Source organism: Chiroxiphia lanceolata, chromosome 12 (genome assembly GCF_009829145.1).
Source record: "Chiroxiphia lanceolata isolate bChiLan1 chromosome 12, bChiLan1.pri, whole genome shotgun sequence".
NCBI classification, from domain to species: Eukaryota; Metazoa; Chordata; class Aves; order Passeriformes; family Pipridae; genus Chiroxiphia; species Chiroxiphia lanceolata.
The window spans coordinates 13,706,016-13,722,330 of record NC_045648.1 but is presented as its reverse complement, the minus strand read 5'-3'; the positions used below and the strand labels follow the sequence as shown (position 1 = coordinate 13,722,330).

At 41.8% G+C, this 16,315-nt stretch overlaps 1 protein-coding gene across 2 annotated transcripts in view; it reads left to right on the top strand.

The window, feature by feature from the left end:
- The window catches only part of RFX7 (regulatory factor X7), a 49,889-nt gene extending 35,897 nt beyond the window's left edge, over nucleotides 1-13,992 (top strand). For both annotated transcript variants that reach the window (XM_032700204.1, XM_032700205.1), the window contains 5 exons: nucleotides 1,045-1,161; nucleotides 2,945-3,029; nucleotides 3,698-3,905; nucleotides 5,526-5,821; nucleotides 6,729-13,992. In XM_032700204.1, the coding sequence (XP_032556095.1) occupies nucleotides 1,045-1,161; nucleotides 2,945-3,029; nucleotides 3,698-3,905; nucleotides 5,526-5,821; nucleotides 6,729-10,040 (4,018 nt within the window). In that variant the 3' untranslated portion in view covers nucleotides 10,041-13,992. The remainder of the gene's footprint in view (nucleotides 1-1,044; nucleotides 1,162-2,944; nucleotides 3,030-3,697; nucleotides 3,906-5,525; nucleotides 5,822-6,728) is intronic.
- Nucleotides 13,993-16,315: the final 2,323 nt, after the last annotated feature.

Sequence of the window (16,315 nt, the reverse complement as noted above, 5' to 3'; positions counted from 1 at the left end):
AGAGCACATCAGTGTCTGTGCCACAGCGCAGGGCGTTCCTGTCTTTGTGCAGCCTCAAGCCCTTGTGGTGCAGGTAAACCTTCCAGGGCAGTTCATGGTTTCCTCTTTTGCTTTATAGGTTTATGGTTTTCCAGAACATTCACCTTTTGCAGCAAAATCAACGATTTTTGTTGCCTGTCTCATGGACATATTTTTTAAATGTCTCAGATGTCGAAACAAAATCCCTTCTACTATTTTTTAGAACTGAAGGCAGATAAACTCATTTTACTGGAATAAGTAAACTTGGCAAAATAATTACCTTTTGTTTCTTTATTCCCCTGTATCATCAGGTGGTATTCTGAGCCACATGATGATCTTCATTGGCAGCAGCAGTTGGAATCTCTGTTAGTATAAGGACTGTTATATAGGGTTGTCTGTAATCAAACATTCTCATAGTTCAGTAGTGGTACAGAGGTGGGAGGACTAGGTCCTCAGTACATGCTTGTGTTACATCTATGAAGGTGAAGCTGGTTCCCTGGGAAAGTCTGTTTTAAATGTACTTCTCTTAAGGTCTAATTAATTGAGGTTGTATGGGCAGAATCTTTCTCTGGACACTGACATATCTGCACTTGCATTTAACTACTGCTTTTCAAATATTCTTGCAGGACTTCAGGCCTTACTACACTCAAGCTATGCTTCCTGCTAGAACAGCATCTCTGTTTCTATTATGTCCTAAAATAAGTGAACTGAAACAGATGCTTCAAACTAAGTTGTGGAGTAAATCTTAACTGTGCTCTAGATAATGCCAGTACTTGTTATGTCTCCACATGACTTGTCTTTGAACTCAGTAGAGAACAAGGCAAAAACTATGGTATTAATAGCTCTTGTTTATACATTTTTAATGCACTCAATTCGTTGTGGATAGCTTCATTAATGTTAAATGTGGTTCTAACTATGGATGGGTATAAGTGTTCTCTTTTGAAAACCTTTGATGGGGTCTAGCATGTAGGCTGGCCTCTTGTATTAACTTTGATTCCATTCACGCTTTCTTTCTCTTTGTTGCAGGAGCTATTGTGACAATCTTGGCTACCACCCATTAAGCGCTGCTGACTTTGGAAAGATCATGAAAAATGTCTTTCCAAACATGAAGGCCCGTCGTCTAGGCACAAGAGGCAAATCAAAATATCCTTTGCTAGAACACTTCTCACTGACTTGTTCTGCACTTGCCTGGGGAACATCTGTCGTTATGGCTTAACTACCAGCTAAATGTGGAAGTAATGTTAAATAAAAAATGCAGACACTTTTCCAACGTTCTTTAAAAATTATTAATTGTGGCAGTGTTGTGTTGCAAGATATAACTTTGGAAACAAGTACTTAAATTTAGGTTCTGACGCTCAGTTGTCACAGCAGCGAGGAATCAAAGAAGTTTTATAATTTAGTGCAAAGAGAGAGATTGGAATAAAGGAACCAGAAATGTTAGTGATTTTCAAAGCAGTTTTTTCATCAGCACCAATTTTGTCTTTTCTGAGTTGAGAATTACACCTTCCCTTGAGAGTCCTTAGAAGCCCTCATGCAGTAATGTAATACCTGCTGCATTCCCCAGGGTCAGCTCTTGCTGGGTCCTGACGTGCTGGGCAGGCAAAGCCACTGCAGTAAAGCAGGGGAGGGAGAGCATGAAAAGACTAAAAGGCATTGAGGTGCTTGTAGGCTCTAATTAAAAACCACTCCAAGGAACTAACAGTGATGGTAGGGATGTGCTGCAATACTGCCCTTTGCCAGGTCTCACTTGAAGCACGTGCTTATAGAGAGAATTCAATGCTAGTGGGCAACCCAGAGTTACTTGTCTTCTATAGAGGAAGAAAACCTTGCATGTTGTAGTAAATGGAGAAGATGTGTGTCAGTTAAACTGTTTCCTAAAATACAGTGTTGGATTATCAAGCAGTGGAATCCGAAACTTAGTAGTCATGTTCTGGATAGAGCTAGAGAAGTGTTAAGGGAGAAATCATATGATGTAATTGTAGCTTGACCCAAGGGATCTCTTTAAGTTCTGTTTCCTAAGTTTCTAATATAGAATGATTAAAATATGACCTTGTCTCACACTTACTGTAATACCCAGGCTCCTTCCATTTCTTTTACTGTAATCATGCTCCATCCAGGTTAATGCAAGCAAATGCAAACTCCATGGTCTAGGAAAGAGAAATACAAACATATTTACAGAATGTGAAAAATTAGTGATTCTGAAAAGGATTTGTGTGTCACAGAGAAGAGACACCGTATGTGAACTCCCAGAGTAATTCTGTGGAGAGTTAGAAAAAGGCTGATTTGATATTTAGACCTATAAACAAGTGAGTACAAAGAATGGAGGGAGTGTATTTTTGTGTACTGATTTGATGGGATCAGTCTGGGTCTTTGTATTCATATTTTTACAGAAGAAAAATTATCACGGGGAGAGAGTGCCTCAAACATTGTGTGAAATCTTAGGAAGACATGCCCTCATCAGACACTTTATCCTTGTCATGAGGAACTTCATGTGGAAGTCCCTTAGGAGAAGGAAATAGAGTAGATCCTAAATTTGGGACCGCGTATTTTAATAGTGATTAACTTTTGGAAATTCATTCTCCCATCTTGTTTTAGGAAGAGAGCTCAGTCCAAATTTATGTTAATGATTTGAATATTGAGTAGGTAATTGAAACTGCTTGGCCTGGTTTAGTCGTTGTTCTGTGTGATCAGGTGCAATTCATCATACCCAGCACCTCTGCACAGATGGAGAAACCCAAGGACCTGCCCAAAACACAGCCACTGACAGGCTTTTGATTCTGGCTGTGAGACCATGTTAGTGACAGTAATTCTTAGTTCTGTGTTGAGTTTGCTTATAAAGCTTGTGAGAGTTATCAGAGAAATTACTGCCCTTCCCTCTCATCCCCCAGTTAACAAGGACACAATTTAAACCTTAATTGTTGTTCACATATTGCTACAGTGGACTGAGGAAGAAGGCTTTTGTGCATATGCCAACACTGCCCAACCTTGACTTTCATAAGACTGGAGATGGGGTATGATACATATTTGCTTCTTTTTATATATATAGACGTATATTTCTGAAAATTAACATTTATTACACTGTTTTTCTTTCTGATGTTTTCAAAACAAAGTGAAGAGCTGTGTAGCTTTTAAGATTTTTCTTTATGATCTTTATATTCTGAATCATTGTTTGCTGTTTTTTCTGTAAAGTTCATAATGAATTACAGTGCTATTAAACTAATTTAAGAGGTGAAGCAGACTTCCACAGTGTTGCCACCCATAAGATATGATTCTGTTTTGATTTTACTGGGTTTTTTTTATTTTTTTTCAAGTCAGTGCTAGGGAAGAGATATCCCAGTGAAAGAAGCAGATCCTGAGTAGCAGTGACTGCTGAGTTGACAAGCCTCTGGATACAGGGAGCATCAGCTGTTGGTGGTCCAGATATTGGGACTCCGTTTGCGGTTTCTTCCAGAGATGTCAGCTCCATCTGATGTCTTTGGAAACAACCACTAGATTTAACACTGAGACATTTAGTTTTGTATTACATTGATGTGATCTCATTCTCTCAGCTTCATGAAAAACCGTGAACATACTTAACTTTTTGTGTGATTCTGATAATTGTTTGCTCTGTTTTTGGTTTTGTGCCTTAATGACCCTTAATAATCAAAGTAACCTTTCCTCCTTTGTTTGTTTGTTTTAGTTGGATGGAGCAGAGCCATCTGGGCAGCTGCAAAGTGCTGATGAGGAAGTCATCTCTGCGGCCTGCCGGCTTGTTTGTGAATGGGCCCAGAAAGTGCTGAGCCAGCCTTTTGACACAGTCTTGGAACTGGCTCGTTTCCTTGTAAAAAGTCACTATATCGGTACCAAGTCCATGGCAGCTTTAACAGTAATGGCAGGGGCACCAGCAGGTAATGAGATAATGCTCAAGTGTTGAGATGAGGGATCTTTCTATTAATAGTAGAAACATCTTGGTTTGAGGAGGGACTTCTCTTCAGGGCAGACTTTACACACGACTCTGAGCATTGAGCATGCAGTTATGTGATTTTGGTCACATTGCTGCAAATTACTCTACGTGCTGGTACTCTGGGTAAAGATGTGAAAATCAGCAGCAGTCTCAGGTTTAGTCTGTGATCTTCCCATTTCTCCCATGAGGAACCTCGTCTTTTAAAGCACTTCAGGGTGTGTGAGTACTTGCTGAATTTATGTACTCGGCTAGATCAGGAGTTTGGTGCTGCTACAGTGCTGGTTTGTAGACAGACTGCTGGTGTAGCTGTGTTTCTGTCTGATGCCTTGCCCTAATTTGGAAACAATTGTCTGTCTTAATTTTCTGTCAAGAGCAGATTTTTTTTTGCATGTGTGGTTTGTTTCCTTCTGCATGCTCAGAATGAGTCACCTAATCATCTTAAGTGTGTTTTGGTGGCTGTGGATGAAGTAATTTACAGAAATAAAGGATGAGGAGGGAAATGCAGGGGCACAGCATGCCCCCAGACTTGCCTCTGGGAAGTACTGCCTAGGCCTATCAAGCAAAATGTGTTCAGATCACAGTTCCTAAGCATGTGCTGAGCATCTAAAACCAAATACTTGGGATTAGCATTAGTAAAACTAGTAACATAGTAAAATGATGCTGATTAATTTATAATTAGGAGGTATTTTAAAACTGTATAACCTAAAAGTGTAAATGAAACAATGTTAAAGAATTTTTAGAGGGGCAGTTCAGCAAGGTTATTTGGTCGTTGAAAGAGCATGCTATTCCTCTTGACTCTTAATAAACAGAGATGATAATTGTGATGTGATTTTGTAAGAGAAACTAGTACCAGCTGTACTGTTTTTCTCCCTGGAACCACCACTTGCTTGCTTGTGATCAGCAAAGTAATTTCTCCAGAAAAAAATGTTCTCCCCTTTTAATTTCCATAGTTCTTTCAACTTTCCCTTCTTCTCTTTTTTTCCTTTTTTGCCTGGACACTTCTCTTCTTGCCCTTCTTTCACCACTATCCCTGACCACACAGAAGTTTTGATCCATTCTGATATTAGATGCATTGTATTTAATGCCTTGGCCATTATATAGTATCATCTGCTCAGAGCTGCTCCTCTGTGACTTTCTGGAAACATTTTTCATTTAAAGCTGCCTTAGACACAGGTAACAAAACAAAACCACAGCAGATAATGGATTTTAAAGATTTATCTGAAACGTACCCGCCGCCCTCTGCTGCCAGTTTAGTGAAGTGCACTGGGTTGAGATTTTGCTGACACAAAAGTTGCCATTTGGGATTACTAGAAACAAGAGGCCAGTACTTTAGTATTTTAGCAGCTAATGCCCAGTTTGTCTAACAGACTTTGCCACAAATGTGGAAGTAAACTGAAACACTGAATAGATTTGAGCACAAAGTGGGTGGGAGTGCCTTATGGAGGAGGTGTTCCCAGAAAGGTTGTGGAGGTGCCTGCCATGTATTCTGTGTTAAATACAGAAGTGGCAACACAGCAGACAGGGTATGTTTGGTTATAATTCATCCTTCTTCTTTTCTGTTCAGGAATAAAAGGGATCCCCCAGCCCTCAGCTTTTATACCTACTGCTGAAAGTAATTCCTTTCAACCACAAGTGAAAACTCTGCCATCTCCTGTTGATGCCAAGCAGCAGCTGCAGCGTAAGATCCAGAAGAAGCAGCAGGAACAGAAACTGCAGTCTCCTTTGCCAGGAGAGTCTCCAGCAAAGAAAACTGAAGGTGCCACAACCAACGGTGTGACCAGTATATCTAATGGAAGTCCTGCCATCCTGTCTCCTCCACCTATTGGCATTGTTGTGGCAGCTGTCCCCAGCCCCATTCCGGTAATGCTCTCCAGCAATTCTCTAGAGAAACCACCTGATGAAAAGGTTGTACACTGACAGTAACTCAGTGGTGTCAGAGGGCTAGAAGAACAGTTTCTGTTCAAAGGCTTGGGTCCCTTGATGCTTTTCTGTCCTGGCTGTGTTATACACGAGTCACAGGATTGATGTGGAGGCATCAGAATTGTGATTGCATAGCAAAGGCCAAGTTTGTCTTTGAAGTCATTGTGACAGGGGGATTTAAGCTAGCCTTGAGATGAAGTTTAACCAGATGAGAGAGCTGATACCAGTTGTGTGAGTCACTGAGGTCTTAATATGGAATCTAAATTGCCTTTTATTGGCCCACTGCATTTATTGACAGATACAATTTTATTTTTGAGTGAATGTCTGTAGTATGGAACATTTTTGTCTTTCGGCCATACAAAACTGGGCTGGGCAGTGGGGGGAGCTTGGTTGTTTTTAAGATGTTCACTGTGCTGTTGATTTCCACAGGTAAGCCAGTTTTTCTGCCTGATAGTTTGTATTTAACTCACTTTTGAAACCTTAACAATGAGCAGTGTTTTGAACACATCCTTTCCTCTTTAGCATTTGTATGTCTGTCTTTTTGTCCCACGTGGTGAAGGATTTTATGAGAATGACCATTTCATTAGCAGAAGTGCAGAGTAGTGTGTAGACCAGGGCCCTGTGCCTTAAAAATAGAGGTTACATATCTACCAGTCCTTAGGCAGACAAATAGAAATTGTCTTGTACATAGTAGAAGAGCTTATTTTGTTTCAAACTGACAATCACTGGCTTTGGTGTATTGAGCTGTGTGGTCCTTCACCTTTGAAATGCTTGGGGCCGAGGTGGTCCGTGGGCTTTGGGGACTTGCTGCTTCAATGCCACACCTGTTCTTTTTTTCTCTGTCCAGGTGCCAAGGACCAGGCAGTTGGTGACGTCTCCAAGTCCTATGGGATCGTCTGATAGCAAGGTCCTGCCGCTCAACGTTCAGGTGGTCACTCAGCACATGCAATCAGTCAAGCAGCCACCAAAGACTCCCCAGAACGTTCCCGCCAGCCCCGTCGGGGACCGCTCTGCCCGGCATCGCTACCCACAGATCTTACCCAAGCCAGCAAACACCAGTGCTCTCACCATCCGCTCTCCCACCACGGTGCTCTTCACCAGTAGCCCAATCAAGACTGTTGTGCCAGCTCCACACGTGAATTCCTTAAACGTGGTGAAAATGACAGCAATATCTCTCGCCCCGAGCAGCAGCAGCGTGCCCGTCAAACAGACGCCTTCGGTCAGCAGTAGTGCGGGAGCAGCGGAAGAAGGGAGGACTGGTCCTCAGATCAAAAATGGGTCTGTGGTTTCACTTCAGTCTCCAGGATCCAAGCCTAGTACTGTTGTAGCTGCACCTGCAGTCAAGATCAAAATGGAACCGGAAGCATTGCTGGATGAGAATTCAGTACAGGGCCAAGAGAGTTCTGATGTGTCTAAATCCATAAAGGCAACCCCTGACCTGCCTCCTGCACAGTTAATTAATTTTGAGGTTGCAGCCTTGAAGGTTTCAACTGATGATGTCGTGGAGGCAAAACCAGGTAAGGGCTGTGATCAGGGAGCTGAAGAAGCAGGGACCAAATATAAAACACAGTCTAATGAGATCACACCAGTTTCTTCAGCAGGCAATAATCAAAGCACTCTTAAGCTCACAGTTGCCAGTCAAAACTTGTCCAGCACCAGCATCAGTTCACCTCCTTCTGGTGAGTCTACGATTAAAGATAAAACATGCACTAAAAGTCCAAGAAAGAGACAACCTTCCACAGTTCAGGATTCCCAGGTACCACCTGTAAAGAAACCACTAGTGGAGCAGTTTTCAGCTGGTAATGCTGTGGAGAGTCAAAAAGCAAACAGTGTTAAGAAGGCTCTGAAGGTTGGATCATTAGCTAACAGTGACAGTACAGCAACACTTGCTCAAGTCCCCAGCACGGTACCCGTGACAGTACCTGTACCTTCTGCAGCTGCAGCAAACTTAGCAACAGACCTTTCTTTGAGCACCAGTTTAAATACGAGTGATTCTACTTTAGAACAGCAGCTTGCATCAGCATCATCTCCAGATATAAAAGTAAAATTGGAAGGAAACTTATTTATCATAGAAAATGATTCAAAATCTGATGGCAGCTTTAACCCAAATACATGGCACCATATCACCAAAACCTCTGACTTTGCATCTGTGAATTGTGATCAGCAGCAAGATATCAGTGTTATGACTATGGCTGGGCACTCTGGCTCCAGTGACTTGCAGGAATCTGCGTGGGAGCCGGTGCACTGCGAAGGGATACAGCAGGATGTGTACAGCCAACAGCTACAGAGCCAGATCCAGGACTCCTTGAGTCAAATACAAGCACAGTCTTCAAATCAGTTACCTCTGCAGTCTGAGCTGAAAGAGTTTGAGCATACAGTCCCTCAATCAAATGAAAACTTCTTTTCATTTGATGATGACCTTACCCAGGACAGCATTGTGGAGGAGCTGGTGCTCATGGAGGAGCAAATGTCCATGAATAATTCCCATCCTTATGGTGGTTGTCTGGGAATGGCAATTCAGAGTCAGACTGCAGCTCAAGGAGCTCCCGTGTCATCTCACCCAAGCAGCACGCACTTTTACCATTCGATCCACAACAACAGCACTCCAATTCACACTCCCACACCCACCCCCACCCCCACTCCCACCCCCACTCCGACTCCAACACCCACCTCTGAAATGATTGCTGGATCTCAGAACATGTCGAGAGAGAGCCCTTGTTCGAGGCTGGCTCAGACGACTCCCGTGGACAGTGCTCTAGGGAGCAGCCGGCACACGCCCATTGGCACACCACACTCAAACTGCAGCAGCAGTGTCCCTCCCAGTCCTGTGGAATGCCGAAACCCGTTTGCATTTACTCCCATCAGCTCCAGCATGGCTTACCACGATGCCAGCATTATATCAAGCAGTCCCGTGAAGCCAATGCAGCGGCCTATGGCGACCCATCCCGACAAAACCAAGCTGGAGTGGATGAACAATGGCTACAGCGGTGTGAGCAATTCCTCGGTTGCAAACCACGGCATCCTCACGAGCTACCAGGAGCTGGTGGAAGATCGCTTCAGGAAACCTCACGCCTTCGCCGTCCCCGGCCAGTCCTACCAGTCCCAGCCGCGCCACCACGACACTCACTTCGGCCGTGTGACTCCGGTGTCACCTGTGCAGCACCAGGCAGCCCCTGTCAGCAGCACCACTAAGCAGGAGGGCTTTGCTGTGCCTGCTCCCTTGGACAACAAAGGAACCGGTTCCTCTCTCAACAACAGCCTGAGGTGCCGGAGCGTGAGCCCCGCTGTCCATCGCCAGCGCAATCTCAGTGGGAGCACTGTCTATCCCGTGTCAAATATACCACGCTCTAATATGACACCCTTTGGAAGTCCAGTAACTCCTGAAGTTCACAATGTATTTGCTAATATCCATGCAGACACCAGTGCCAATAACATAGCACAGAGAAGCCAGTCAGTCCCCTTGACTGTGATGATGCAGACGGCCTTCCCGTCTCTTCAGAAACAAACAAACACTAAAAAAATAACAAATGTGTTGTTAAACAAACTTGATTCTGATAGCGATGATGCAGTGAGAGGTTTGGGAATGAACAACATGCCCTCAAATTACACAGCCAGGATGAATCTCACTCAGATTTTGGAGACATCTGCCGCTTTTCCTAGTGCCAACCCACAAAGTATGATCAATTCCAGCACTTCAGTTTATGAATTCCAAACACCAAATTACCTCACAAAAAACAGCAGCACCGATCAGATCAGTTTTTCTTCTGGAGATAACCAAGCACAATCAGACATCGGAGAGCAGCAATTAGATTTTAGCAGCACTGTAAAAGACCTTTTAGGGGAGGACAGTCTGCCAACAAACCAGCAGCTGGTGAATCAGGTGGCATCAGATCTCAATAACGTTGCATCTGTCTTTCCCAGCGACATCAGGTTGTCTTCCGAGCTCTCAGGCAGCATTAACGATCTGAACACTTTAGACACAAATCTACTGTTTGATCCAGGTCGTCAGCAGGGACAAGACGATGATGCTACACTGGAGGAATTAAAAAATGACCCCTTGTTTCAACAAATCTGCAATGAATCCATTAACTCAATGACTGCATCAGGTTTTGAGTGGATGGAGAGTAAGGATCATCCTGCTGTTGAAATGTTGGGTTAATCTTGTTTTATAATATGTATGTAGCACACTGTATCTAAAAGACAGACGTATTGTATTTGTCTTAATGGAAGTGCCTCCCGCAGCAGAAACACTTGCTATGTATTATGGCATTTTTAAAAAAAGTTTGCTGTACCTGTTGCTCATTCTTCAGCAAGGAAAAGGCAGTCTTACCAATTCTAAACAAATCTCTGAAGGTGATGGGCTATCAAAGAGCCAGTATTAAAATTTGAACTTTATAGTGTTTCCCATTCAACATTTCTCGTTTTAGCAAATAAAGAAGTGGTTAATGGCCAGCCAGCGATGACAGCTATGGTTGATGCTCTGGGAGGGTTTGAAGTCGAGCTCTTTAGTAGGCTTTCCATACCTTGTACTGGTTGTTACTTCTTGGTAGATGATCCTTACTGACCTTTGTTGTTCAGGTTTGAAATGCAGGGTGCCTGCAGGTAGGTAGGGGTGGGGAGTGGGTGCAAGTGGACCAGGTGACTTGCAGGTGCCTCATCATTGTGCAGCTGTCTGGAGCACTGCTCAGTGGTGAACTGTGGGAAATCTCTGTAGCACTGGTGCCATTGGCATCTCTTGTAAAACACAGAGATGGGGAAAGCTAACGGGGATGATCAAGGAAAAAGAAAGATGCACTAAATCTTTTTATTTAAGAGAAATAAATCTATGTAGTTATTTTATCCATTAATATCCATTACATACTTGATATTTTAGTTCTTACATCAGTGTTTTTATATTAGGTAAAATTCATGCAAAAAGATTTTAAGCACTGAGATTTAATCTAGGCATAACACCCTATTTTAAAGTGATAGGTACCGTTTATCAATGCTAGAGAAGGAACATATTTTCCCTTTTTTTTTTTTTTTTTTTTTAAATAAAGAGCTGCTGGAGCTCATTAAAATATTGTTTTTAAAGATTGGTTTATTCACGTTTGCTCTTTCCTCGCCTAGTGGAGGGTGTAGGAAGATGTTATTTTCTCTGTGTTTCAGTAGGTTGAGCCTTTCTGTCCTTCTTGCTCACTCTCTCTCAAACAAAAGATTATTAAAATATTAGAAAATGTGGTTGATCTAAAAATATTTCATACAGAGCCATAATACTGCCAGGCACTTTACAGATACACAGTAAGACGTGTTTTTTCTTTTGATAAAACTTCTTTTAAAAGTGCTTACTGTTTTAAAAGCCTGAACTCCTTTTTCAAAAGTGATTTGACAGGGTTGGTGAATCTAATTTTTTTTTTAAGTCCTTAGCTGCCCCTCTGGAAAATGAGAATTAGACTTCTGCCTCACTAGTTCACTTGAACCAAAAAGGACCTTTTGTTTTATCAGCATGGCATGGATCTCGCTAATGATCAAAAGAGAGAGGTACTTAACCAACCATGGCCCTGATGCTAGAAAGAGGACTTGCAGAGGCAAGTTTTTACAAAAGAAGTGGTGCACTGAGTATGCCACAATACCATCCCTTAAGCAGGAAACTGAGCAGGAAAAATTTTCCTCATTTGCATTACTTTGAACGAGTGATCATGAATTTGTGAAGGGGAGGTTCAGTAACCCCACCATAGATTTCCTTAAGGGAATGATGTTCATATTTTCCATGTGATTAGTGTTTTCCTATAAGTGTCTTGGTGGTCTTCTGTTTCTTCAGTTTTTGTGAATGACTCGAGATCCCAGTACTGGTCAGATTTTTTGGCGGTGCTGATTCAACTTGTGCTGCTGCATTGGCACTGGAGGTGCTCTTGCCCCAGTTCATCACCAGTCCGTGGCCTCTTCTGCAGGGACAAACAGTTGTGCCAAGCTATAGCACCTTATTGAGGGCCTGATTTCACTGTGCTTGTATCACAAGTTTTGCCACTTCATCAGAAACAAGCTTGGAGAGTTCCGATCCCTCCTGGAAGTGCAGGGATGTGTGATAGTGTGTGTTGCTTTAAGACCAAGTGACTCTTTTAAAGTTTTGTTAAAGAAGTGGGGAGAAGACTAAAAGCTGCATGGTAGCCTTCTGCTTGTTATCCTGCCAGGTGTCTGTCAGTAAGACTTGAACCATTTTTCATGCAGACTGAAGTTGCTGAAGGCAGGGCTCGAGTCCTGGACCCGCCCATGGCCTTTTGCCGGAGATGTGCTGAACATCCTCTCACCCTGGTTGAGAGGATGGGTCTGAGAGACACTCAGCACCATTTTGTTTCTGTTTCCTGACCCTGTGTGAAGTGCCAGCACTACTGTGAATAGATGAAACCTACTCTGATGGAGGGGGAAGGGTCCCTTCCAGCTCAGCAGATTCTCTGATTCCGTGACCCTGTGCTGTGGGGAGAAGCTGCACAGGTGCTGCTCAGCCGCGTGCTCAGCCCCACCTCGGCTCACTCACACTGAGACTGAGGTGGGCCTGGGGGAAGTAGGGTTTTGCCCAACTGCTAGTTTTTTTTTTTTACAAAGATTTCTCAGAAAAGCAAGAGGAGATTTAAAGCTGATGCGTTCTAAATTATGCAGCCATCACCAAAGGTTTTTAAAAGTGCGTTTAAAATTATTTTTAAATACGAGTGTTACATCGGGCCTAACATGACTTAATTAGCAGAAATACTCTATAATCAGTGGGTTTAAAGCAAAAATATGTTTAGTTTGAAAAGTATTAAATTCTCTAAGAATTGTTTCAAGTAAAATCCAAGGCACAGGCACAGCTTTGTACATTGGTATGTATCATTCTAGAGATGTTTGTGTGTTGGTGTTATAATTAATGTTAGGTCCCTGTACTTAGTGCTAGTTAGTTCTTTACAATACATTGAGACAGAGCACTACTGCACACCAAAGTATGCAATACCCAAAGGAAAATTCTGTGATTCTAACAAATGGAAGCCTGTCTTTGTCAGATACTCCAAAACTAAGAATTTGAGACAGTTCTGACCCCTTGTTTACATTATTGGCTTCCTACCAACATGAGAAATAAATTATTTTGATAGCAGTTTTTGCTAAAGTATACAAACTAGTGAATTTGTACCCTGTGTACAGTATTGCAGCAAACACTTTAAATTTGGTTGCTTGGTTAGTCCAGCAAACTTTCTGGGTTCATATATTGCACTAAAATTCTGTTGAACCTGTGGCAGGCACATTCCTTAGGATAAATGCAACAAATACGGCCCACAGATAAAAAAAAAAAGGCAAAACAAAAAAAAAAAAACTTTTTAATGTGTTTCATTATTAAAAGGCAAAATGTCATTAAAAGTGACAGGTGAAATTGTCTTATGTAGCAATGTGCATTGATCTCAATGAGATATTTCTATTTTTGATTCTCTTACATGAGAATATTGCAGCAGGAAAAATTAAGTTTAGTTTGCTTCACCATGTTAATACATGATCACAAAACGTGCATGAGTGTTAATGACTTAATCTTGTACAGTACTAGATATATTCCTGTAACCACTTTTATTTTTTTTATTCTTTTGCTGTATTGAAGCTGGTTCAGTGTTAACCAGGTGAGCATAGTTATTCACAAGTTATTTACTTTTTTATGTTAACTAATTCAGCTTAGTTATTGTTGAATATGTTCTTTTCTTGGATTATTTTTTATTGTTCTGGTGTTGAAAAAAACATTTTTGCATCATTTTATCATGATAAGAATTCATGAAGTAAATAATTTGCAAATAATTGCAATAAGCACTGACTTCTGAACTGAAAAGAAGGAAAGCGTTTCTTGTGCAGTGCATCTGAGGTTCATATAATAGTCTTGTACTATACTGTGCTTTATTTACTGCACCATAAGGAAAGAAAAATCCCTGTTCCACATTTTCATTTAGTGCAGGAAATCCAGTTTCTCCCCTCTTCCCCAGTGTTTTGTTGTCTGTTGTACTGCTGAAACTACAGTAGTTGAATATTGCAGTAGCATTTCAGTTATTTTTTTTATTGAAAGTGCTCAAAAATTGTTTTTTAAATGTTTTCAAAAACAATAAAAACATTTTATATTAAAATTATTTCTGGAGGTTTTTTCTTTAAGTCTGACCTAAAATACACAATTTTCTAGTTTGTGTGACCACAGATGAGAGCTGCCCAGTTAAACCAACTTCCTGCAGTTGCTGAGCCAAGTCACACACTTAAAGCTGAGTGTGAAGGTGAATCTTCCTCACTGGGGTGCCTTGGGTGGTCTGTCTTAGAGTCCAAGTGTTGGTTTCATGCCTGGGTGATGGCTCTTGTGACACAACAACCCGTTGCTGGTGTTGCCTGGTTTTGCTTTCCCATACTAGTAAGGCATTTTTAAACTACAGCGTTACAATGTGGCTTGGCTTGCTGACATAAAGGGGAAAATCTATGTTTTGATCCTTTGTTTGGATTGTAAAATTGTATGTGAACCCAGCACTGTTGCCAGCACAGTCTGTGTGGATGGGATTTTCCAGTGATGGAAAAACATTGCCACAGAGCAGAAACTGGCCACGAGAAAATGGGTGAGGATAAATATTCAGGTTTTCATGCCAAAAAGGTAGCACTGTTTAACAGATTACATCCCAGACTGCAGAGGTGCTGAGATGAGCTGGCAGATTTGATGGTGGCACAAAATCACTTAGGTTCATCAACAAAGAAAAAGAATTCTCAGGGAGACATGAGACAACATAAATGAAAGAGAATCAGACATTAATTTGGAGGAAATGCTATTAATATATCTCACTGGATTCTAAATTAACATGCTTTACAGAGAGTTCTCAATGAAAAATTCAGAAACACAATTTCTTCATGTTCCACAGTCACAAAAAATGCAAATTAAAAACTCCCAAGGAATGAGATAGAATATAATGTAGGAGATATAAAAGGCTATATTAGAAAATTATTGTTCATCTGAAATAATAACGGGTTTTGATTGGAACCTCTCAGCTGCAGGCTGGAAAGAATTTGCCTTAATGTTTAATAAAAACGGTCAAAAGAGCAAACAAATCTGTAAATGGGAATGTCCTAGCAGGAAAGACTTAAGAAGGTAGGAATGTTGGAACTAAAGGCTGCAAAATGTTGAATTCGTGCGCTTTGTAGGTTTCAAAAGATTGGACGCTTACTTCCTTAATAAAGACATCCAGAGGAAATTCTAAACAATTGCTTTGAAATATTTTTACATCTCTAGAAATACAGATCTGTATATGTGAATGCAGCTGGTACTCTGCTAACAGAATTGCACTTCTAATGTGAAAGGGATTGCTGTGTCAAATTAGCTGGTGGTTTGTGTTGTTTCTGGCAATTGATACCACTGTCTTCTCCAGAGAAAGAAGCCCTGCATTATTAGGTGGTTGCAGAGTAAACTGCCTCTGTGAAGGTTTTCTGCTAGACCCAAGAAGAAGCTCTGCGTGAAGCTGCAGCACTAGAGGGAGTACAGGGAGCTGGGTTAGGACACCTCTGGAGCTGCCTTACAACCTCACTTTGGCAGCATGTGCAGCAAGGCTGGAGGGTTGAGTAAACCTAACTGGATCTGACTGTGTACCATGGCTGTTCTCATTCAGGTAAAGTTTAAGCATAATATTTGATGATTATCAGATTCATTTGACAGCAAATTTGTAATTATCTAGGCGTCCTCTGATGTGTTTGGTCAGAGTTAACCAGTGCTTGGATCTTGCTGCCCTCATCCCTTTCTTAAAAATGGTACAAGTTAAGCTTGGGTAAGGAGACAAAATAGAAAAAAAATGTATAGTGAGGCTTACAAATTGTGGAGAAACTCTGGAAAGTGATTCCAAACTTAAGGAATGAGCAGTGACCTGACTGTATGCTTAAGGTTTTTCTGAGTTGGGGATCCACATAACAGTTAAAAATTACCTTGCATGTGCCCAGGCCTGTGCTGTCCCTGCGTTGTGTTGTGTTTATCCCCTCGCTGCAGGGAAACCTTGGCCAGGTCACCAAAAGAGAGGAGCCTGCAGGCAGCTCCCACTCGCTGCCAGCAGTGATGCCACTGGAGTGTCCGTGCCTTTATCTGAAAGTGCAGCAAGAAGTTCTCATGTGAACATCCTTTCTGCTTGAGCTTTGGAGTGATGAGCAGAGTTGTTTTCTGGTAAGAAAATCCTGTAATAGCTCAAAGGACTGAAATGGGGCAACCCTTCCACAGGCAACATCTGCCTGTAGCTCGGAGGCCCATTCAGTGCTGCACAGTTGGGGGATCTGAAGGGATGTCAGACTGTCTACACTGTCCTCTCTTTCTTTGTAGTGCTCACTCTAGCAAAGGGCATTTTATGCATTACTTCACAGAATCTGAGCACCTTTGTTACTGCTGTTATAACAAACCAGCACCTCCTAGTGCATCGTTAACATTAGCTGATGAAATTGCAA